The sequence below is a fragment of the Silurus aristotelis genome (assembly GCF_946808225.1).
Source record: "Silurus aristotelis genome assembly, chromosome: 7".
Classification (NCBI taxonomy): domain Eukaryota; kingdom Metazoa; phylum Chordata; class Actinopteri; order Siluriformes; family Siluridae; genus Silurus; species Silurus aristotelis.
In genome coordinates this window covers 26,799,257-26,825,396 of record NC_139580.1, presented here as the reverse complement: position 1 = coordinate 26,825,396, position 26,140 = coordinate 26,799,257, and the positions used below count along the sequence as shown (strand labels likewise).

At 38.3% G+C, this 26,140-nt stretch overlaps 2 protein-coding genes across 2 annotated transcripts in view; one reads left to right on the top strand and one right to left on the bottom strand.

The window, feature by feature from the left end:
• Positions 1-710, top strand: part of cdkn1bb (cyclin dependent kinase inhibitor 1Bb) — a 4,060-nt gene extending 3,350 nt beyond the window's left edge. Inside the window, exon 3 of the mRNA XM_083547370.1 lies at positions 1-710. This exon is cut by the window's left edge and continues 824 nt beyond it. The gene's annotated coding sequence lies outside the window, so the exon portion shown is untranslated.
• Positions 711-19,446: 18,736 nt separating this feature from the next.
• Positions 19,447-26,140, bottom strand: part of kcnq1.2 (potassium voltage-gated channel, KQT-like subfamily, member 1.2) — a 162,417-nt gene continuing 155,723 nt past the window's right edge. The window contains exon 17 of the mRNA XM_083546318.1: positions 19,447-20,587. Coding sequence (XP_083402444.1) covers positions 20,441-20,587 — 147 coding nt within the window. The 3' untranslated portion in view covers positions 19,447-20,440. The remainder of the gene's footprint in view (positions 20,588-26,140) is intronic.

The following is a 26,140-nucleotide window of genomic DNA, read 5'->3' as shown; positions in this document are numbered from 1 at the left end:
CCCTCATTGATTTCTAAATTATTATTATTATTATTATTATTATTATTTTTTTAAACATGCATCTCGATTACTATAATTTTTTTTTATTCACGTGAAAATTTCTACTGATGGCCTTCTCTTAGATTTCCTTTTTCATTTCACTTGGCTTGACTTCCAGCACTCCACCCCCCCCCCCCCCCCCCACCCACCTTTCCAACACATTTGGTGTAATATCTGAAACAGCTGTATGCACCTACACAGCCATTCGATTCTGTGGTTCATTATAACAATTTTATTTATAGAATTTTTTTTTATTATTTTTTTTTAAGAACTTTAAATGAATTATTTCAGCAGACCACACAAGCCTGTGTATTTGTTTCAACTTTGAAGTGTACCTGTGTACATAACTTTTGTAAAAACACTGAGAAAATTAAAACTAACTTATTTATGTCGAGGTTTTTTTGTTTGTTTGTTTGTTTTTTTTATTTTTTTTTTATCTAAAAAATTTTGGTCATGGTTATCCAAAGTGAGTTATTTAAAAAAAAAAATGTTTTTCTTCCTTAAATATTTTAACAAATCATTGTGTAAGGTTGCAAACTGAGCCTGGTTTTAAAAAAAGAAAAGAAAGAAAAAAAAAAGTAATATTGCGGTGTGTGCCGTTTTTGTTATGAGTGGTTAAACGATGTGCTGAAATCAATTAAAAAAAGAATTAAATTATAACGGTTTTTTTTTTAATTGCTTGTTTTTATTTATTCAAAAAGTGCCATGGGAAACCCTTTGTCTATTTTGTGTTCTATGAAGTTCTGGAAAAAAAAAACATTTCAGATTTTCTTTCCTGATAACTGCTGCATTATTCTCTCGGAAAAGCAACTCTGATTTGTTGATGCAATTCACGTTTCAATTTAATATGTAGTAAATAAAAATGACAAAAAAATTACAATTATATACCAGTCTTTATTCATAATCTACAGCTTTAATCACGTACGTTTTTATCGCCATTTCAACCGTATACGTTTCAGGACATGTTGAAACGAAAAACGAGGTTCTCTCAGAACCGAGGCCCTACATAAAAAAAACCCACAAATTAACGCAAGAGAACATGAAACGAACTTTGAGACCGTGTAACGTGCACGTGTGAACATTTAGTGCAAACAATAGTAGTAGTCCAAATGAGTTTGTCCATATAATAAAAAAAACACTGTATGCAAACACTGGATGTTAAGCAGCAATTATGTTCAAACAGTTAAACGAGTTTGTTAATTTGTGTATGTGTGTGTGTGTGTGTGTGTGTGTGTGTATGTGTCTATCCAAGTCCAGCTCTTTCGTATTGGGTTGTCGAAAGGCTTTTGGAACAAAACTATTACACAGTAAAATGCTTCAGTAACATTTTCCAGACTGAAGGCAGGGTGAAGGGTGTGTGTGAGGGGTGTGTGTGTTTGTGATTAGCGATGATGCTGTTGGCCAATGCTACTGCGTGTTGTGTAAACATTATGATAGAGGCAAAGTGAAGAAAGAAGTCCAGCCATTTTTTTTTGCTCTTTAATTATGTATTTATTTATTATTTTTCCACAAAAAAATAAGTTTGTATGGCAAAAATGAGATGAAGAAGAAGATAGTAGAACCTTAGGACGGCCTGAAAGGTGCTCCAAAATGAGTGATACTCACCATTAAAACATCACCATGATACCCTGATTAAAAAAAAATAAGTCTTGGAGAACAGGCTTCCCAGGCTGGCATTCCCCTGAATGGAAGATCCTCCAGTGAAGATATTTTTTCAATAATAGCTACTGTACAACCACTCGACTTACTACTTCAAGGTGAAGATGCCCACCACTGACAATGAATAGTTCTTCTGAGGATTGGTTATATAATATCTTGAGGCATGTACCAAGTAGAGCCATGAACATTCTGTGGGCTCACCCTCACAGCAGGTTGTGTGATTACATACATCTGATCGCTAACAAAAACACATAATGTCCTCAGGGTTCATAAGCTTAGATCTTAGACCTTCTCCAGTATTCGTTCTCCACCTACACCATTATCATAGATGGGAATTACCACTGGCTAGAGGTGCTTGAAGAAAAGTCAGGATTTTATGATTGGGCAATGCATTAGATTCAGCTTTAGAGCATTTCTCGAATCGCTCTTGAATATTTACAAACCAGAAAATGTATTTCTCGAATCATTGAGTACAAACAGCACAACAAATTGGATCTTGTCATTTTCTCCAAATCCTTAGTTCATCTCTCAAATGTCATTAAACATCTCATTGCCATCAGAAGTTCAACAAACAAGATAGTCAAAGTGTTTAGTCATGTTGTCAGTATGATGGGGCACGGTTTCAGCATTTCCTGATTTATTAAACTACAGTTTGGATGACAAGGATTTAAAAAGGGAAAAGGCTGAAATTTCTGTATGGTATATATGAATTTCAACAGCACAAATGTACACATTACTGTATGTGGTCTATTGTATTCGCTCTCCAATTATAGGTCTTCATTATGATGACTCAAGTGACCTGGTTGAAGCTGCCGAAGCACTTGGGATATTCAGGACAGCACCCCCTGCTCAGAGAGGAAGCTGTGTTCTGATTGTTAAAAGCGTTCGTGGGAACTCAGTTTAACACTTTACAGACTTCCAACGAGGAAGTCTGGAAGTCTTCCTCGTTGGAAGTCGGATTCTACTTCCTGTACTTAGTGACTAAAGCAAGTTAATGGAAAGGCACACCATGGCCAAGGCCTAAATCTTGGCCATGGCCAAGGCTTAACTTCTTGGCCAAGGCCTAAATCTGCCAACTGAGTCAACGTGGCGGATGCCCGAGCCAGACACACCATTATACCCTGGTTAGATGAGAGTGAGTCTTGCATCATGGCTATTCTTGGCTATTTACTTGGTATAACATGATCTAATGGGGCACTCTGACTGAAAATCTTTCTGGAGAGAAAAAAAGGGAAGACCAACACCATCGCCATTATTAGAAATTTAGTGAATTTTGTTTGGACTCAAGAAATGTTCACAATATACAGGAACGGATTTACTAAGGGATAAAAAGGTAGAGTCCTGAAGTCCTGGAGAACCCATAGCTTTAAATATATCCTCATGATAGATCCATATTGTAGCTAAGGATGTGTGAAAAGAAGACAAGGACAGATGACTCTATTATATTCTATTTTTTATACCAAAATAGTACATGATGTGTTGCCACATGACTTTTATTAAAGGCCTTGGCGTGTGTGTACATGCACACAAGGAGCTCTACAGGTGTTTCTTAGTGGCAATAAGGAAGGAAACATAACGTTCATGTGATCGATGCTCGACGTATCGCTTGTGGGTCACCTGAAACACTTTCATTCTGATTCATATCTGGTTACGTGGATTCTGTGATGTATCGCAGATGCAAAACAAACATCTTGCCACATCTAGGACGTATACAGCATATAGCTACTTCCTTCCCCTTCAGACTTCCTTTAAAAAACCCGGCAGAGAAAAACAAACTCAACTGCTCTGTAACGCACCCCCACTGAGCAATAGTGTTCTGGGTAATAGCTCAGTTATCACCATTTCTGCTTTCTATTGGCAGCAGAAGAATTTTAATTGCAACAGAACGAACATATGGTTGAGTTTACATATAGATATTAATATGAACTGCTTTTTTATTAACAAAGCAAAAAGTTATAGATAGATAGATAGATAGATAGATAGATAGATAGATAGATAGATAGATAGATAGATAGATAGATAGATAGATAGATAGATAGATAGATAGATAGATAGATAGATGTGGGAAGTAACGAAGTACAAATACTTCGTTACTGTACTTAAGTAGATTTTTTTGGTATCGGTAATTTACTCCACTATTTATTTTTCAGACAACTTTTTACTTTTACTCATTACATTTTTACACAAATATCTGTACTTTCTACTTCTTACATTTTCAAAACAGACTCGTGACTTTAGTTTTAATCCATTGATTTGTTGAAATATATATATTTTTTATTTTCACTGCGCACTGCCACACATTTCAGCCGAACAACCGATTTCCTGTTACTGTGCGTCTTTTTCAATCCACTGGTGTATAAAGTCCTGACTCTCACTCACCACAGATGTAGACTAGTTTATGGAGCTAAGAATCAGCAGGCAGAAGGCAGTAAGAAGTTTAGGGTTAATGTGGATGAGACAGAGGGAGTCAGTGATGTAAACATGACTCAGAACAGACACATTCATGATCATTATCATCTTTTCTCTGCTTGTGTTCTATATATGTGGATCTTCAGCCTGGACACATTCATTAGGTAAAAACATTAAACGGCACGAAATGTTATTAATCAATTCAGCGCGCATTTCTGTTTCACCATTTTTATAAAAAATTTAAATACATAAATAAATAACTAAATAAAAAAGAGGCGAAATTAAAACCTTTGGCAAAAAATACATTTATCCACGACATCCTTTCTTTACTTAAATATAAAATAAATAAATAAACTCCAGATAAAAATATTTTTAATCAGTAAACTTTTGTTTTATTTCTGCGCCAAGTCTCAAATCAAACACCAAATCCGCCATGTTTTACACAATTAAACCTCTAGGTGGCGTTTTGTGGGTTTTTCACTCATAATGGCGACACAAACTTAAATTGCTGTCTTTATTGATCGTACAGATAAAAACAATACATAATTTAAATCTGTAAAATGTCTATAATTTTCGATATAAAAGCTTCCTGACTTGACTTGAAGAGGTGCAGTTTCTCCGGTATCACCTCATTAACTGTCCGTGTGGAAACATAGCAAAGGCTATTTTTAAAAAGAAGCTTTTTAAAAACAGAACAATAAAAGGTCATTAAAACTGGTTGCTGGTAAATCATGGTATATCAGTGGTGCAGGTGTTGGAGATGTGGTTCTTATACCTGAGTCACTCATAGACTTCCGGTTACTGAGAGAATGTACAGGAAGGAGAAGTTTTGACCCTCTACCATCATGATCTAAGAGAAAACAGTGGTCTCCTAACTATAGAAAAGCCAAGAGTCCAATAAGCAAAGGCTTGTTTACCTCTCCTGTGTTGGTGTAATGGTCAGTGAAGTGGTCGCTGCTATCGGACTCACCCGGTTCGATTCCTACCCCTTAGCTTTCCTTTAAAATGTTTTAAATGTTTTAAAAAAGAACCAAAAAAGGGCCTAAAAATCAGTTTCTTGCAGGAGATCCTGTGGCTCAATTGGAAGAGCTTTGCCTCTGGGTAGAGAGGTTGCCGGTTCAAACCCCGGCCAGGGCTCGAAGTTAAGAGTGTGGAAGGTGTCAGAATTGGCTGCGTGGAAGGTTGGATGTGGACGGTTTCGGAGGGTGTATCCTGAAGCAGGGGGGCAATATCCGGGCATCTGCCCCCCCAGCGTCTGAGAAGCTGAAAAAAGGGGGTTATGAAGCAAAAACGTCCAAAAAAGTATCGACTTAGTTTTGCATATAGGGAAAAATTCTGCCAAAAACCTATCACCCACACTTTTTCTGAGGCTGTGAAGCAGCAGGTCTTCACAGCCTTTGTGCACAGTCAACCACTCCATTGCTCGCCACAGACTACTTTCCACACAGCAAACCCAGTGTGGGGACAAGCCAGATTCAAACCAACAACCTCTGAGCTCAGAGGCAAGGCTTTTACCACAAAGCCATCAAGTCCCACAACAAACCTTCTTTTTTTGGGGGGTTTATCCTTTGTTTCATGCTTCAAAGCAAGAAATTCAGACCAGACAGAAAAATAGAAAGCAGGATTCGAACCCTGAACCCCACCAACAGCAAAATGCCAGGCTTAACCCACTGAACCATCGGGAACGACCGAGTGCGACGATTGTTTAGAGCAGGTCTATCTTTTCTTTCAAACCATCACCACAAGAATAAAATGTTAAAGAAAGACATAGGAAGTAAACCCATATCGTGACTAGCAGAGACAAAGGAGGATTCGAACCCTGATTCACACCATTAGCGAGGCACCAGCATTAACCCACTGAACCATCAGGAAGGACAAGCTGGAAAGCTTGTTTAGAGCAGGTCTAGCTTTCTTTTTAACCCATTAAAACAAGAATATAAAGATGTAGGAATCAGGAATTTAACCTACCTCATGACTAGCAGACAGAAAGCCAGGTTTGAACCCTGACCACCAACATTAGCAAAGTACCAGCCTTAACCCACTAAGCCATCAGAAAAAAACAGGATGGGAAGCTTGATTAGAGCAGGTCTATTTTTCTTTTTAAACCATCAACACAAGAATTTAACGCTAAAGAAAGATGTAGGAAGCGAATACAGATGTAAGTAGCACAGGTTAAACCCACATTGTAAATAACAGGAAGAAAGCAGGATTTGAACCACGATCCCCACCACCAGTCAGATACCAACATTAACCTATTGAACCATCGGTGAGGACAGGCTAGGAAGCTTGTTTAGAGCAGGTCTATCTTTCTTTTCAACCCATTAAAAACAAAAATATATCACTGAAGAAAGATGTAGAAAGTGAAACCTGATCGTGACTGGCAGGCAGAAAGCAGGATTGGAACCCTGAACCCCACCAAAAGCAAGACACCTGATTTAACCCACTGAAACTGAAGTTTTGACCCTCTACCATCATGATCTAAGAGAAAACAGTGGTCTCCTAACTATAGAAAAGCCAAGAGTCCAATAAGCAAAGGCTTGTTTACCTCTCCTGTGTTGGTGTAATGGTCAGTGAAGTGGTCGCTGCTATCGGACTCACCCGGTTCGATTCCTACACCTTAGCTTTCCTTTAAAATGTTTTAAAAAAGAACCAAAAAAGGGCCTAAAAAACAGTCTCTTGCAGGAGATCCTGTGGCTCAATTGGAAGAGCTTTGCCTCTGGGTGGAGAGGTTGCCGGTTCAAACCCCGGCCAGGGCTCGAAGTTAAGAGTGTGGAAGGTGTCAGAATTGGCTGCGTGGAAGGTTGGATGTGGACGGTTTCGGAGGGTGTATCCTGAAGCAGGGGGGCAATATCCGGGCATCTGCCCCCCCAGCGTCTGAGAAGCTGAAAAAAGGGGGTTATGAAGCAAAAAGGTCCAAAAAAGTATCGACTTAGTTTTGCATATAGGGAAAAATTCTGCCAAAAACCTATCACCCACACTTTTTCTGAGGCTGTGAAGCAGCAGGTCTTCACAGCCTTTGTTCACAGTCAACCACTCCATTGCTCACCACAGACTACTTTCCACACAGCAAACCCAGTGTGGGGACAAGCCAGATTCGAACCAACAACCTCTGAGCTCAGAGGCAAGGCTTTTACCACAAAGCCATCAAGTCCCACAACACACCTTCTTTTTTTGGGGGGTTTATCCTTTGTTTCATGCTTCAAAGCAAGAAATTCAGACCAGACAGAAAAATAGAAAGCAGGATTCGAACCCTGAACCCCACCAACAGCAAAATGCCAGGCTTAACCCACTGAACCATCGGGAACGACCGAGTGCGACGATTGTTTAGAGCAGGTCTATCTTTTCTTTCAAACCATCACCACAAGAATAAAATGTTAAAGAAAGACATAGGAAGTAAACCCATATCGTAACTAGCAGAGACAAAGCAGGATTCGAACCCTGATTCACACCATTAGCGAGGCACCAGCATTAACCCACTGAACCATCAGGAAGGACAAGCTGGAAAGCTCGTTTAGAGCAGGTCTAGCTTTCTTTTTAACCCATTAAAACAAGAATATAAAGATGTAGGAATCAGGAATTTATCCTACCTCATGACTAGCAGACAGAAAGCCAGGTTTGAACCCTGACCACCAACATTAGCAAAGTACCAGCCTTAACCCACTAAGCCATCAGAAAAAAACAGGATGGGAAGCTTGAATAGAGCAGGTCTATCTTTCTTTTTAAACCATCAACACAAGAATTTAACGCTAAAGAAAGATGTAGGAAGCGAATACAGATGTAAGTAGCACAGGTTAAACCCACATTGTAAATAACAGGAAGAAAGCAGGATTCGAACCACGATCCCCACCACCAGTCAGATACCAACATTAACCTATTGAACCATCGGTGAGGACAGGCTAGGAAGCTTGTTTAGAGCAGGTCTATCTTTCTTTTCAACCCATTAAAAACAAAAATATATCACTGAAGAAAGATGTAGAAAGTGAAACCTGATCGTGACTGGCAGGCAGAAAGCAGGATTGGAACCCTGAACCCCACCAAAAGCAAGACACCTGATTTAACCCACTGAAACTGAAGTTTTGACCCTCTACCATCATGATCTAAGAGAAAACAGTGGTCTCCTAACTATAGAAAAGCCAAGAGTCCAATAAGCAAAGGCTTGTTTACCTCTCCTGTGTTGGTGTAATGGTCAGTGAAGTGGTCGCTGCTATCGGACTCACCCGGTTCGATTCCTACCCCTTAGCTTTCCTTTAAAATGTTTTAAAAAAGAACCAAAAAAGGGCCTAAAAATCAGTTTCTTGCAGGAGATCCTGTGGCTCAATTGGAAGAGCTTTGCCTCTGGGTGGAGAGGTTGCCGGTTCAAACCCCGGCCAGGGCTCGAAGTTAAGAGTGTGGAAGGTGTCAGAATTGGCTGCGTGGAAGGTTGGATGTGGACGGTTTCGGAGGGTGTATCCTGAAGCAGGGGGGCAATATCCGGGCATCTGCCCCCCCAGCGTCTGAGAAGCTGAAAAAAGGGGGTTATGAAGCAAAAACATCCAAAAAAGTATCGACTTAGTTTTGCATATAGGGAAAAATTCTGCCAAAAACCTATCACCCAAACTTTTTCTGAGGCTGTGAAGCAGCAGGTCTTCACAGCCTTTGTTCACAGTCAACCACTCCATTGCTTACCACAGACTACTTTCCACACAGCAAACCCAGTGTGGGGACAAGCCAGATTCAAACCAACAACCTCTGAGCTCAGAGGCAAGGCTTTTACCACAAAGCCATCAAGTCCCACAACACACCTTCTTTTTTTTGGGGGGTTTATCCTTTGTTTCATGCTTCAAAGCAAGAAATTCAGACCAGACAGAAAAATAGAAAGCAGGATTCGAACCCTGAACCCCACCAACAGCAAAATGCCAGTCTTAACCCACTGAACCATCGGGAAGGACCGAGTGCGACGATTGTTTAGAGCAGGTCTATCTTTTCTTTCAAACCATCACCACAAGAATAAAATGTTAAAGAAAGACATAGGAAGTAAACCCATATCGTGACTAGCAGAGACAAAGCAGGATTCGAACCCTGATTCACACCATTAGCGAGAGGCACCAGCATTAACCCACTGAACCATCAGGAAGGACAAGCTGGAAAGCTCGTTTAGAGCAGGTCTAGCTTTCTTTTTAACCCATTAAAACAAGAATATAAAGATGTAGGAATCAGGAATTTATCCTACCTCATGACTAGCAGACAGAAAGCCAGGTTTGAACCCTGACCACCAACATTAGCAAAGTACCAGCCTTAACCCACTAAGCCATCAGAAAAAAACAGGATGGGAAGCTTGATTAGAGCAGGTCTATTTTTCTTTCAAACCATCAACACAAGAATTTAACGCTAAAGAAAGATGTAGGAAGCGAAAACAGATGTAAGTAGCACAGGTTAAACCCACATTGTAAATAACAGGTAGAAAGCAGGATTCGAACCACGATCCCCACCACCAGCCAGATACCAACATTAACCTATTGAACCATCGGTGAGGACAGGCTAGGAAGCTTGTTTAGAGCAGGTCTATCTTTCTTTTCAACTCATTAAAAACAAAAATATATCACTAAAGAAAGATGTAGAAAGTAAAACCTGATCGTGACTGGCAGGCAGAAAGCAGGATTGGAACCCTGAACCCCACCAAAAGCAAGACACCTGATTAACCCACTGAACCATCAGGAAAGACAGGCCAGGGAGTTTGTTTAGAGCAGGTCTATCTACCTTCAAACCATCAACACAAGAATATAAAGCTTAAGAAAGATTTAGGAAGCAGGAACATAACCTACATCGCAACTAGCAGACAGAAAGCAGGATTTAAACCCTGATCCTCAACATCAAGTCAAGTCAAGAGGCTTTTATTGTGATTTCTACTATACACAGTGGTACACAGTACACAGTAAAAACGAGACAACGTTCCTCCAGAACCCTGGTGCTACACTAAACAACAACAAGCTACATAAAGTGCATCGAGTGCAACCTAGTGCAAACAGTGCAGACAAAAAACAGTACAGACAGACAGTGCAGACAGAAAACACAAGACAAGACACAAAACCTGAGATAGCGCCAACTAGTAAACCTACTGTATACTCTGAATATACAGTACTGTATGAGAAGAAGTGTAAAAACTATACCCGGGAGTGAATATAAACAGACACAATGTAGTGCAAAAAACAGCAGCAGTCAAGAGGTGCGAAAGACAGCATGTAAACAGTATAGTATAAGAACAGTATAGTGTAATAAGAAACAGTAAAGGTGCAAAAAACAGCATGTAAACGGTATAATACAGTCAAAGGTGCAAAAAACAGCATGTAAACAATGTAGTACGGTAGAGTATAAATAATAATAAATAAATGATGGTGGAATGGGCTGAGATGAGTAATGAGTGTGTGTTGAGTCTTAAGTCTAGGACTTCAGCGAGGCACCAGCCTTAACCCACTGAACCATGGAAGAGATCAGACTGGGAAGCATGTTTAGATGAGGCACAAGCCGTAAACCACAGAGCGACCACTGCTGAAAAGCATATGTGCTTTTTGGAGGGTTCATACTTTGTTTCATGCCAGCGCAGTAAGAAAGAAGGCATGTAGGACTGGCTTTGAATCCTTATCACCAGCGTGGACTATATTAAGGACCATGTTCAGGCACAAGCTTTAACTAAGCTAACACAGAAGTGCCTTTTTTTTGTGGAGTTATCTTTCATTAAAGACCAGGAAATCAATAAATTAATCCAACACAGAAAGGACAGAATTGAAATGTTTTCAGAGTGGACAAGGTCCAGAAGTTTTATTTACCAACACAGCAACCAGGAATCAAACTCTCAAACTCATCCTTGTGGGGACCCTGACATTAACCCACTAGGCTATCACATCCATCCATCCATCCATCCATCATCTATCTATCTATCTATCTATCTATCTATCTATCTATCTATCTATCTATCTATCTATCTATCTATCTATCTATCTATCTATCTATCTATCTATCTATCTATCTATCTATCTATCTATCTATCTATCTATCTATCTATCTATCTATCTATCTATCTATCTTATATGATGTGAGGTCCAGTTAACAGCTAAAACAGGTAGAAGTAATAACTACTTTTTACTTAAGTACATGTCAGAGCCAAGACTTCTTTACTTTCACTTGAGTAAAAAAGTATAATCAGTACTTCAACTTTTACCCGAGTATTTAAAAACATGAGTATCTGTACTTCTACTTAAGTAAAGGATGTGTGTACTTTTGCCACCTCTGTAGATAGATAGATGTAGACACAGTGATAGAGTGATACACAGACAGACAGACAGACAGACAGACAGACAGACAGACAGACAGACAGACAGACAGACAGACAGACAGATAGATAGATAGATAGATAGATAGATAGATAGATAGATAGATAGATAGATAGATAGATAGATAGATAGATAGATAGATAGATATGTACACGATAAAAAAAAAAACATGTCAGATGAATGCATAATAGAGCAATTCATGTGGATGAATCTTCACTTTGCCAGATTTTGCTTTCGGTAATACTGGTAGTATTTTGAATATGTTTTCGGGAAAGGTTTTATATCACAAACTACATTATTTACTTCTAGTTCTGACCTGGAATGTAAAGATGCGTATTTATTACAGGTAATATTGGCAGTGTCTGACACTGGTATGAAAAAGCTGGAGGTCTGCGCAGGAAGAAGATTAACACGGAGACACCTGCGTCAACCCTTTGAGGGCTCTTAGGGTGCAGGTGCATGACCTTACCCCACCCTACCCCACTCCACCTACTCCCTTCCGCTTGCTTTAGAGACGGTCACATTGTTCAGTTTTGTGCAGCTTTGTGGACTAAACCATTGTGCAATTGTTTGACTCTGTGCCCTGTTGTGTCTGGGTCTCCCAGACAGACAAAAGGCCTCATCTGATAGAGAGAAAGGGAAAAGAGGGATTGAGAGAGAGATAGAGAGAGAGAGAGAGAGAGAGAGAGAGAGAGAGAGAGAGAGAGAGAGAGAGAGAGAGAGAGAGAGAGAGAGTTGTTATGAAGTGTTCACAAGGATTGGGTGGAGTGCCTATGCTAGCAATCTGCTGAGTGGATGCTCTGCTTTATACAATACAATAGAGTAGTGAAGGTCAACATTTGCAGTATATGATTTTTTAACCTTCATATAGATCTATTCCACAGTCATCCACAACACAATAATAATAATAATAAAAAACAAGGCCTACTCAAGAGCAAAGACCCTTTTTTTTTTGTTTTTTTTTTTTGTTTGTTTTTTTTATGACTCAACCCCAAAACTATGCAAATTGTTGATTAAATTGCAGCTGCTCAATTAGAAAAATCTCTATGTATTTTATTTATACACCAGCATGCACTGGTGTTCCTAATAACGTCAGCGAACATGTATTTTTGGAATAAAATCTACTCTTTAGAAATGAAAATATAATATGAAATGTTCCCCAAAGGTTCCCACTGAGTATGAAACAATGTCAACTAGTGCTTTTTACAACAGCAACGTGACAACAGTTCAGTAATTCACAATAAAGCTTCAGATAAAGTCCACCTTTGTTGTTATATTAACTTATTGAGAAAACCTTTCCCTCACTTTGGTGTATGCTTATAGGGATTCATTCATTCATTCATTCATTCATTCACAGAAGCTTCCACTGTAACCTAAACAAACCATGTCTTTAAGAACTTTGCTTTGTGTACAGTATGCTTTAATAATACAGTATACAAAGACAATATTCTATGCAGGCATTTTATAGTTATTAGTGTGGTGAAGAACCAAATATGAGTGGCATGAATGGCTGTCCACATACCTTTGGCCTTAATTGTATCGTTACACATATAAAGTAATGTTTTTAAATGATTTTATGCATAATGTAAAATCATCTAGGGTCAGTTTATTCACACTTTATCCGACTTTACATAAATGCTACAGTATATACACTCTGTGGGCAAAAGTTTGGATCCTAAGCTTCACTTTTTGAACATCTCATTCCACATTTAATCCCCATTTGCTCTTATAATAACCTCCACTCTTCTGGGAAGATGTTTCCCTAAAATTTGGAGTGTACATGTGGAGATTCGTCCTTCGGATACAAGGGTTTTAGTAAAGTCAGGTACTGATGTAGGGTGGAGGGTTTGGGAAAGAATCACATATGGCTGGAAAGGTCCCAATAAATATTTCCATACAGTGTACACACTATATACACAGTGCACACCCACAATTATTTGACAATAAGAGCAATGAATTAGTAACATTTCTACATTGATATTATAGTAAGATCATTTCACTTCTGTTTACAACTATATACAACTTTATACAAACTTATATACAACTTTATACAAACGACCTAAATAGAAACTAAATGTCTATTGAATAACATTTTTCAGATTATTTTGAATTCCTTCCACATATTGTGCAGGTTGAATAAGTACAAATTTACCTCAAAATGTTTGTGATTCTTTTAAAATATATAGCCCATTTTGCTTATATTGACAATAGATACATGGTTACATCCGTATTAAAAATACATTTTCTTATGATTAGTCTCCATTACAGCAAAACAAATATTAACCCTATTAACCCTGTTATGAGTTTTTACATTTCCAGACATTTAGACAATATCCGAACCCTATCACAATGTAGACTGTTTGATATAACTGTTAAAATCCTTTTATAAAAATGCATTAAAAGAAATGGTTTTGTGTGTGTTATTTTAGATGTGGAATTGCAAACTAAAAAATGTATTCTAAAGATAAGAGCCTGTCAAAAAAATGTGTTTTTAGACATATGCATGTTTCTTTGGTTTAACTAGATTAAAATAGGTAAAAGGCAAAATTACAGAAGAACTGGAAGAAAGTTCTATGGACAGATGAGTGCAAATTTGACCTTTTCTGGCTCTAACAGAAGAGATGGAACACATGGAGGCATTTAATAGTTTGGGGTTGTTTAGGAGCACGGAAGGTGGGAGTAAAAGGAATACTGAACCAACATGGGTACCGTTCCATACTTCAACAATTTAACACCAAGGCTCATTGGAACCGACTTCACCGTACAACAAAACATTGCCCTAAAGCACCTAAAGCAAACATCCAAGTTCTGTAGGCATTATTTAGAGAGCAAACAGGAGTGTTATCGATCATGAAATGGTCTGCCCAGTCACCGCACCTAAATCCTATTAAACTCCTCTGGGATGAACTGGATCACACAGTCAGAAAGAAATCTCCATCTATTGCAGACCACCATTGGAATATTTTAATAAAAAGGCATAGTATTATTTCCGCTGAACGTTTGGAGAACTGTCCGGATGCCAAGATTGTGTAAAGCTATTAATCCTGCTAAAGGAGGATTTTTCAGTGTAAATTAAAGTGAAACATCTGTACATTTGTATATTTGTTTGGTCAAAGTAAATCATGCAGTTAAGTTTTTGCATATAAACAAAAAGGAACATTCAGAAACTGCACTTTTGAGATCTCCCCAAAGTGGCTCAATGATATCGATGTCAGGAGACTTGGATGGCCACTCAAGAACCTTTACCTTTTTCTGCTGTAGCCATTGGAGGGTCAACTTCGCCTTGTGCTTTGGATCACTGCCATGTCGGAACATCTTGCCACCAATTTTGACTAACTTCCCTGTGCCACTGGAGCTCACACAGCCCCAAAACATAAAAGATCCACCACCATGCTTTACAGTGAGGATGCAGTACTTTTTACTGTACGCCTTTTTGACTCCTCTCCAAATATAGCGTTTATGATTGTGACTATAAAGTTCGATGTTGGTCTCATCACCACAAATGACTCTGCTCCAGAAGCTGTGAGGTTCGTCTAGGTGCTGTCTGGTGTACTGAAAGCAGGCCTTTTGTGGCAACTTTCTCCTGGCAACTCAACCATGCAGGCTATTTGTGCTCAAGTACCTCCTTATTGTGCTCCTTGAAACAACACCACCACTTTTTTTTTACAGAGCAGCCTGTATTTCTCTCAAAGTTGTTTGTGGGTTTTCTTTGCGTCCCAAACAATTCTACTGGCAGTAGGGGGTGAAATCTTTCTTGGTCTATTCGACAGTGGTTTAGTGTTAACAGAACCTCTTATTTTCCACCACTTTATCAGAGTTTAAACAGTACCGACTGCATTTTCAAGTGTTTATAAAGTTCAACTACCTTATTACAAAGGTCCATTGGCAGTTCTTTTGTCTTCCCCATGGTGCAGTATCCAGCCAAGACATCACCTCATCAACTGCAAAAAATCACTGACTATTTATGCACAGATACTAATTACAATTACAATGAGTCACAGGTGTGGAAACTTACCTTAAATAACCATTTATATACATTTATATATACTGTATATATATGCACAGTATCTCAGAAAAGTGACTCCACCCCTCAAAATTCAGCAACCATTGTAGTATATCTTCTCAAGGGACAATACTATAGAAATGAAACTTGGATATATTTAATACTAAGTTTAGATTTAGGGGGAAAAAAACAGGGTCAGAATAATCATTAGCAGCTGTTATGTGATATAATTTTAGATAACAATCCGAGGTGGATTATTTTCTAAAGTTCAGTAAACCTAGTTCTGGTTTAGGCCAGTGTTTTTTTTTTTTTTCTGCATGAACCAGCTTAAAATAAAAAGATCAAATAAATAAACTAGACAAATAAAATCAAAACCTCAGGGAGCAAAGACAGTTTTAAGTGATTAAACTTTCACCCTGTGATATTACACTCTTCGACTAGGAAAATCATTGCATCATCCATTTACAGTACTGAAATTGCACAATGGGTGCGTGTATATGTGAGGTACGTGATTTTACAGAGATAAATACACGCGTCATTACGAAAGTGCAGCTCAGACAAGCTAAACCCAATGTTTTACTCCAGTTCTACTGACACACACTTGATGTGAGGCTCTCAAAAACAATTTCAGTACATCATTCAGCAGATATGCGTCTTTGACATGTAAAATGAGTCACGTACATGTAAACCAGCCGTGCAGGAGAGTTCGTTTACTACTTCTGACGCTTTTGTTAATGGTTGGAGAGACGTCACTCAGAACGTCAAAAGTAATCCATGCATGCACAGTACGCTGCGTGCTTTGTTCTTATTTTATATACAAAATAAAGAGAAACCGTGTTCGGAAAAATAATAAAAAAAAGAAGTCAGTTTCAACTTTCCGTATGACAGGAAACGTTTTGGTGGTCATACCTACTATCTTTTAGTGTGTTTACCGCTATTTCACATTTCCGTCGCCGTCTATCACGAGTCGCAGGCCTGCATCCTTTCCTGTAAACAGTGTAAGCAGTTCATTGAAATCTCAGAGTTCCTCCCTTCATTTCCTCTAATAACCACAATGAACGTCACCAGCAAATTCTCAATAAATTGAACCGATTATGACTAAAGAAAATAATAAAATCAACTAAAACAGAAGTAAAGCCTTGTGTGCTATAGTGGCAATGTAATACAGGCAGGCAGCTTTTACAATAAAGGTTTTTGATAGTAGTATTTAGTATTAGGGTAGATTTTCTTTCAATTTAATCCAATTTTATTCTGAGCGGTAGGTTGCATTTACTCATTCCATCCTCTGGCAGGCAGCTTTGCTCATGTGCTGCTAAGAGCTGCACAATTTTCGGCACTTAATAGACACTAAAATAGGAAAAGTGCTCCTGCTTTATACTGCACCTATTTTTAATCAGCAAATCTGTCGATTTTCAGTGTCACTATTCTCAGCATCTAGACTCCTTGCTCATAAAGCATTCTGGACAGACATATTCTTTGTTTCCTTATCCCTGATTCTCACCAGTTCATTTTTTACCCCCTCCTAGTTCATGATATGGCATGGACTGCATGTTTGCTTTGGTCCAGTAGCGCTCATTAGGTGGGCCCACCTGCAGCCAGTCAAAAGCTCTTTATCAGGTAGTGAAGCAGCTCTGCTGAAGCTTGCAAGGCAAAACATCTTCAAAAGCCCGGCTTCACATTATCCCGCTTGCTCTAATCTATACAGCTGTGTGGGAAGCCACACCAGATACTTGTAAAGCACGTTAATATGGTGTCTTACTGCACGAAAGGTCGTGTCAGGTGAAGTCAACGTTTTTTTACTACAAGATAAATGTTTTAATTGAAGAGGCTCCTGAAAATGTCTTGAGGGACATAATTTTAAAGGTGTATTCAGTTTGATCTACTGTACCTTATGTGCCGTTTTAGAAAGATAAAACTTATCATGAAAAATCACAGAGCGTAAAACCAGTGGAAGACTGGACAGTTGGTGGAGTTTGGATACAGCAGTTGAAGCACACAACTCTTGTAATTGTGTGTGTGTTTGTGTGTGTGTGTGTGTGTGTGTGTGTGTGTGTGTGTGTGTGTGTGTGTGTGTGTGTGTGTGTGTGTGTGTGTTTGTGTGTGTGTGCGTGCACGAGTGTGTGTCTGATGTGGCGTAGTGTAGCGCCCACCGGTGAGGCAGCACTGCAGCTGTCTCTCCTCATGCCTCACATGCTGCCTGGCTTGGCCAAACCAACACTCGCCACTGAAGTCCTTCCAGCCCTGGCCTGGAATTCTCCCTCTGTCTGGGAGAAAAATCCACAGCAATTTGACCTAGTTTATCAGACCATCTCATTTCTACTTTACGAAAAAAATGTGTGGATGTGATCCCAAATTCATGCCATATTCACAGCTGTCCTGAGTCTGAGATGATCGAACTGGAGCCTTCTTGTATAAAGAGGAATGTGGCTGCGAGTGAAAAGTTGATATTATACACAAAACATATGGTTGGGCAAAGTGGAAAAACTGAGGTGAATAACAAAACTGCGTCTGTGGTTGTTTGTCTGAAGCCAGGTGACTCGTGTGTGGATATTTATTTCAGTGTTCGAGGTGGAAAGAGACCATTTATAAACAAAAAAACATGGAATTTGACAAGTGAGAATACAAAGAATCAACCAAAAAAAAAAAAAAAAAAAAAAAAAAACAAGGTCAGGAAATTGGGTTTTTATCCCCTATGGTGGATAAAAGCAGTCTTCAAGCCATAGGTCTGGATCAGGAGCAGTCGACACTCCAACTGTTCCAGGCCTGTTCCTATTTAGAAAGCACAGGAGTGCAGTAGTCAGCTGCTGCATGGTGGCACAAACACCTGTTCTTACTCATATCTGCTTTCATAGGGGACCAGTGGTCACAGGTGGCCCCAGTAATGGTCCCGCTGCTCAGGCTTGTCTTCAGGTCACGCAAGCTACAGAATATATATATATATATATATATATATATATATATATATATATATATATATATATATATATATATATATATATATGGCTAAACTACTAAAGCTCAACATGGGGGCTGAAATAAACCGACGGTCAATTTGAATTTCCTTCACTAAGAAAACAGACTCCTGCAAGGCCCGTGTCAAGCCGTACTTTTAGCATGCAGCCTCCTAAACCAACATGGATGATGATTGCATGTTAAATGCCTGTGCTATTTTGTCTGGTGGCTGGCAAAGATAAGAATCTCCACTTTTGTCAGTCTACAGCTTGTTCAGAGGTGGTTTCCCATTAATGTCAGGCCTTTATTCTTTGTCCTTAATGTCTTTCCAGGGGCCTGGACTGAGCTCTTCTGCCATCAAACAGCCTCTGAATTTGGGAGGCTCTCTTAACTCTCCACATGAAAGTAGCACAGTGTTGTGATCACACAGGGCTGACTGTGTAAAGCTGAGCAGAGGTCTCCGTCACAGACATAAAACAGGAGACAAAAGCAGAGCAGCAGCATAGAAGTAGAGCCACGGCCCTCTGTAATTGAACATGGCTCCAGACCAGACTTCCTTTTCCCTCCCTTCTTTTCTCTTGTACTCCCCCATTCTCCAATCTCTCTCTCTCTCTCTCTCTCTCTCTCTCTCTCTCTCTCTCTCTCTCTCTCTCTCTCTCTCTCTCTCTCTCTCTCTCTTTCTCTCTCTTTCTCGCTCTCTCTCTCAAAGCCTGGTCTTGTTTTTCTTGGGACATCCACAGTATTTTTGGCCTTCAAAGACAAATACAACCGTGTAGATAATTTCAGGCCTTCTTTCACAGCAAAAAAGAAGCAATTACTTTGCTGATATTTTGTGAAATTAATTTAATTTTACAGCATTGAAATTCCATATACAAATGCACATTTTATTTACAAAACCCCAAATTTACAAAACTCAAATTTACAAAATAAATACAATATATATATAGAATATTCTAGGGGTGAATGGTGATCACTAGATCTGGGAGATAGACGGTGATGAGGAAATGCTTCATAATTTACATGATTTAGAAAACGGTACAGAGCAGCGTGAGATAATCACAGCTTAAATTTTGAGTTTCTAGATCAAAGCCTAAGGAAGAGAAGAATAAGAACAAGAAGAAACACTCATCTTACACTAACTTTCCCCTTTAATGAGGTCTCTTCTCTCTGTGAAGCCTGCTGATGAAAGAAAATGTTCAATTAGCCCATTAAAAAGGAAACCAATTTGTTTTGTGCCAGGCAAGGTGCCAGCAGATGAGCGTGACTTGTGAATGGAGTGCAGGGCACCTTATTTCTCGGTTTCCCCCTTTGCGCTTTCTGCAGTGCGGTTACTAAAAGCAAATCTCTTTTTATTTTTTTTGAACTATAGTTTCCTTTCATCGAACGCTGACAACTGGCATCTAGCCATTTCGCCTTTACCAGCAGTTTTGCAATCAAATGGCTGGAGTGAGAGAAAAAATAATAATCGCACACTTAATGGGAGTAAATTTGTAAAATGAATATTCTGTTGAAAGCCTTGGCACTGCTCGCCGAGTCTGCAACCTCAAACAGCTCTCCCTCTTCCTTTCTTGCATTCCAGTTACGTCCATAAAACCCCATTAGCAGTGTTTTGCTGTTTTGATTATCTCGGCCGTATCTATTTATCAGTGGTAAATGGAACTCATGCAAAACGTGTTCACACTCACTAACATGCACATTATCATGTGGAAAGAATAAACTCAATCCCTCTACCCTCGCCGCCTCAGTAGCTTAGGATGGCAACCATTCTCTTGACATGTGCCCATGTAGCAGGGATTTCCCCCCCCAAAAAAAACGTCAGGATTTTTTTAATAAAAGCTGATGGATATCGAATATGAAAGCGAACTCTGACTGACTTCCCTCTGCTGCAAGCTAATAAGGTGCTCAACACGTAGCATGTTATCTTTGGAAGATTCATAGCAAGTGAAACTCTCTTGCTTGCTCAGTGTGTTTAAGATCAACTTTCCATAAGTTCTTAGCATTTTTTGAATGAAAAAAAAAGATATAGACATCGCAATCCTTATTAAAAGATATCTTCCAATCTTGCCTGCTCTCAATGTTCTTTTTCCATGCTGCCAGTAAGGCGTTTCATTAAGAGGGAACTGCTGCGGGTCGGTTCCGTAAGCAGCTCTTGTTCCATTTGGAACTGCTTTACCAGGATCTTCAGGACGCTCTCCAGTTTATGGTCCATCTGAAGCATCTACAGGAAAGAGACATTGCAGAGAAAAGAATTTTAGCACTCTATGGTAAAGAGCAGTAATGTTGGATCTGGGTCAGTAAATAAAAGGTCTAAGAACGGTCCATCACATTGATAGCTTTAATAGTATCATGAGTGGTGAAGTGAATAACACTGATTATCTCTTCATCATGGCACCTGTTAGTGGGTGGGATATTATTAGGCAGCAAGTGAACATTTTGTCCTCAAAGTTGATGTGTTAGAAGCAGGAAAAATGGGCGAGCGTAAGGATTTGAGCGAGTTTAACAAAAGCCAATTTGTGACGTCTAGACGACTGGGTCAGAGCATCTCCAAAACTGCAGCTCTTGTGGGGTTTCCCGGTCTGCATTGGTCAGTATCTATTAAACGTGGTCCAAAGAAGGAACAGTGGTGAAACGGTCATAAAAAGGGTGCACTTTTACTTTTACTGAAGTAATATTTTATCTAGTGAATCTCTACTTAATCGAATCTCTTACTCAAGTACATGGTTTGTGTATTTCATCCACCACTGCTTTTTCAGCAAGACAATGCTTTCTATCGTGTTGCAAAAAAGCAAAAAACTAAAATAGAGTTCAAACCCGCCATAATTTTCCATATCTTAGTGGAATCTAGCATCTGTGGTACGTGATGGGCAAACAAGTCTGATCTGTGGAGGTCCCATCTCACAAGCACACCTTCAGAGATCTTGTGGAGTCCATACCTCAATAGATCAAAGCTGTTTTGAAGAATATTAATGTCTTAATATCTGTTTAGGTCTGTTTCAGTCTTACATGTCAAGATCAATTGAGTGTAAGAGCCTGTGTTTTTTTTTTAATCCACAAAACATAGTTCCAAATGTACTTGAAGTGTGTGCACTTTTATATTTTCCATTTTCAGGTTCACCCGCATGTTTAGGAACTCTTAAGCAGTCATGCATAACTTCCTGTTTTACTTGCACATAAATATGAGGTAAAACACAGTTTGAATTTCCTCTGTTGTCGATCACAAAAAAATCCAAGAACACAGAAATAAAATGAGACAAATGCATGTTCATAAATCTTGCCATAAAAAACAGCTGCACCTCTTAAAATGCCCATGTCTACAATATGGGTGATAATGGAGACAAAAATACCCGAAGCTAAAATGAACCTCATTGGAACGCAATTATATTTTGCCCTCATGCATGATGGTTAAAAAGAAAAAAAAAACTTTTAGAGGGATCCTAGACAGAGATTTGCAGAAAGCAGTAGCATTTTGGAGTCACCAAGTCTACGAATCTACAATTAGACGTCACCTCAATGCCAACGAAGTATTTCTAAGGTTTGCCAGAAGAAAGACTTTTCCTTCATCTAACCACAAACATAAACGCCAGTTCACTAGACGCTACTGGAACTTTGATTGGAATCGGATTCCATGGTCAGATAAAACAAATAAAATAAAATAACTTTCGTTTTTTTCAAAGCAATCAAAGCAATTAAAGAACTTAATAAGCACTATTAAGAATGATGGGGGATCAGTCATGTTAAAAACCGCAGTCTTAAAAGGACACATGAGCAAGAGCAAGTTTATTTTATTATGTAGAGATGTGTTCTATCTACTGTCTTTACAGTTTTTCTCAGGTGCTTTGGAGCGTTTCACAGATCAGAAATGAAATTCTCAAAACTAAAAGCAATTTCTCATCGCTTTGATTAAACTGCGAATGCTTTGGTACATTCATTTGATTGATTGTGTACAAGTGTCTGCTGTTTCCTACATTATCAGTTATTTTGTTCAACATACATATGCATGTTGAACAAAATATATCATACTGGTTTCACCTGAATAGTTTTACCCCCAAAAATATCTCAGCATCAGTTCATTGCATGAGTCATTAGATGCAAAATGGTTAAACCAGTTGTCATCATCTGTTAAGCTTAAATTTCTTTTAAACTTTTTTTTAAATGTGTCTGTAATTGATGAATTGCGTAGATGAACCAATTTCACCAATGAAGGCGAGTGTATGGCATCAGAGCAACCAATGATCAACTAGTGTGTATACAGATAGAGCAAAACATAGAATTACCATTTTTGAAAATGGATGAACAATCAGGGAATGAACAAACACAAGCACAGTACAGTTAAAGTGTGAATCCTGTCTGGTCTGTTGCAATCAATATAAACCAGATATGTAATCAAATAAATGAATGTGTTTTGTGGTGTTTGTACACATTGTTTTGAGAAATGCACTTACTTACTTTAAGAAATGCAACTAAGAAAAACTGTAATATGCTTTTACTTTAGTGTGTTGGAGTTGTAGGTAATTGATTTATTTTTATACGCTTTCTGATGCTAAGTGTATGTATCCCATCATCCAACTCAAGATTATAGCACATTTCTTTTCTAAAGCATGACATTATTTACTATATATTGCAGTTTAATTGGAAAAATGCTGACATGCATATATATATATATATATATATATATATATATATATATATATATATATATATATATATATATATATATACACACACACACACACACACACACACACACACACACACACACACTGCTGACGTCATAAGATAAAACCATCCCAGTTCCCAAAAAGTCCTAAATTGCACCCGACTCCATTAACAAAAAGACTGACATAAAAACGTGTTCATAAAGCAGGAGAGAACATTCCCTTCTTCTTTGAAGGGGTGTATTATAAACTGTATTATAAACATGTCACTGGTAATCTACCGCATTATCAGCACTCATGGCCTTCGCTAGATTAGAAATTCCTCCTGTCCTGCTAGCAGCAGTACTCTGACCCGTAAAGAATCCAAAATGAAAGAAACAGTTTCATCAGCTTAGTTTAAAAACCTGGCCTGAGCAACACGCCCGATTTAGAGCTTAGATCCTTACCGTCGTGAAGATTCGAAGCTTTTTTCGGTTTAGTGTTTTCGGGGACTTTTTCTATTAAAACCATTGACCTGTATATTCCTATTAGAGTTTCTTAGTTGCTTTGGAGCAATTACAAGGATTGAAAATACACAAGTCTGAATTTCTTTTGTGTGGCATTTATGAATTTCAACAGCACAAATTCACACATGTATTTGGTATATTGATTGCAAGAGACCGCACACAGGATTCACACGTTTACTGTATTAGAGTTTGTTTGTTTTCTGGTTGCTCATCCATTTTCAAAAATTTTAATTTTGTGTTTTGCTCTGTCTGTATTTGCTCACCAATTAAAGGATTACAAAGGCTTGGCTGATCTTTAATTCATTCATTCCCCTTCTTTAACGACATTCAAGATTTATCCGCACAATTTATTCATTCAAGCCAAAAAAAACTAAAACATTTCGCATTTAACGAAACAGTAAACAATTGATAATGTAGAAAACAGCAGACAATTGTACACAAACAATTAAATGAATGTACAAAAGCATTCACTCTCAAAAATTGCTATTATGTTGTGCACAAGTGGCTTCATGATGTTGAGGTTGAAAAAGAATTTTCGAGAATTTCACTTTTGATCTGAGAAATGCTCCAAAGCAACAACAAAACCCAAACCAAAACACTGTAGTAAAGCTACATGCTTTCTGGTTTGGTGGTGTAAGCGAGCCAGTGTGGCTGCTCATAGTGTCATTTTGACACTTTCAATGTTTGGGAACATATGATACAAAGACAGGTGAGACCTCAGCTGTTCTCAACACATGCTAAGGACTGTGAAAACAACCCAGACTACTATGTACCCCAGATTCCCCAGTGTACTTCACCAGTACACCACTATTTAATTATTTATGTTTAAGACATTCATGTGTATTAAAGATGCATGACGTTACTGAACCAACTCGAAATTTTAGGATGGATTTGTACTGTAATTAATATCAACAGTCTACTACATTGGCTCAGGAGTTTAGTTCTTCTGAAGGTTTCTTCTTAATTTCATCTCAGGGAGGGTTTCCTTGCCACAGTTCACAAACTTATGCATTCTTTTATACAATTTTAAAACCTTTTTATATCTGTAAAGCAGTTCTGATACAATGTCCATTGTTTAAAGTCTAAATATTCTTAAAATAAAAAAGTCGAAATAAAATGTTTTTATTGAATTGAATTATGTGTGTATTGACAGTGTTTTTTTTTTACATAACGCTTAACTTGTGAATTAACCAGGGCGTTAGACCAAATATAGTTTTAGAACTCATCAACATGGGTTAGTATTGTCCCTGCCCGTGTGCAGAACATTTGTGTCCACTTGACTCACTGTACAGGACAGCTGTCCACGTTCATAATCACAAACCACGCATTCCCTTCCTGTGTCCTTCGAATGCAACACAACCCTCCCTTTTAAACAATTGTCCACCACACCCTCTGTTCTCTGTTTGTGTTTTTTTGTTTACCGTTTAACTGTTGTTTCCTTGCTTGCTAGCACATGACATCGTCCCATGGCAACGCTGCTTTGAAGTCTTTGGAACGAGCGATACTCGAGACTTGTTCCTGTTCAGAAGCGTTCACGAGCGCCACTTCGGTGAAACAGTACAGGTTTTGTGGATTCCAAAGTGTTTCATGAGAAAAGCATATACACGGAATATACGAAATAACGTTCAGTTTTTGAATGGAACCTGCTGTGGCTCAAAATCATATTGGTTTTTCCTTTCATTTGTCACAAATCTGTTGATATACACTGTGTGGATATATTTCATACACTCAAAGATTAGTTTTTTATACAATTTGATTAATTTTATTGCCACACCCCAAACAAACGAAAATTATGTTGTACATCATGTGCCCAATTATAGAGACAGTATAAAATAGTTTTTGAGGTTAAACAATTTTTATCTCATATTGAAAATATTTTATACACTATATAAACAAAAGAATTGGGACATCTGACGTTTTCCAGCCATGTGTAGTTCTTCCCCAAACTGTTACCACAAAGTTGGAGCCAAACAATTGTAATCTTCCCTTTAATTGAACTAGGAGAGCCAAACCTGTTCCTGCATGCCACTGTACACACAATGAGCGCCATGAAATGGATTACATGGTTGTGAAGTGGAAGAGCACACATTTGGAGTGAATCGGAATGCTGATTGCACCTCATCACCTACATCAGTACCTGACTTTACTAACACTCTTGTGGCTGGATGAGCACAAATCTCTAGGAGGCACACTGAAAAATCTAGTGGAGCATCTTCCTGTTATTACAACAGCAATTTGGGACTAAATGTAGAATAGGATGTTCGAAAAGCAAAGAATCTTATAGGTCCAGAATAATTTTTATTTGAAATATTCATGCTGTTTAGGAGATAAAATGGAAGATTTATTATAATTCACTGATTGGGAACAATAAATATTTGGTTTGTGTATAAAGAAATGCATTTCTCAGTTCACTTATACCTATTCAGTGGTTATATTTTCCAATTTTAATGTATTGAATATAGTTTTTTGCGGAAATACTAATATTTAGGGTGTTCTTCATTTGACAGGCAGCAATATACTTTCTTAATTTGTCTGCTTGTAAAACTATTCTAAACCTATCATTATTTAATTATTCAAATAATATAATTTTTGCATATTAGAATCAATGAG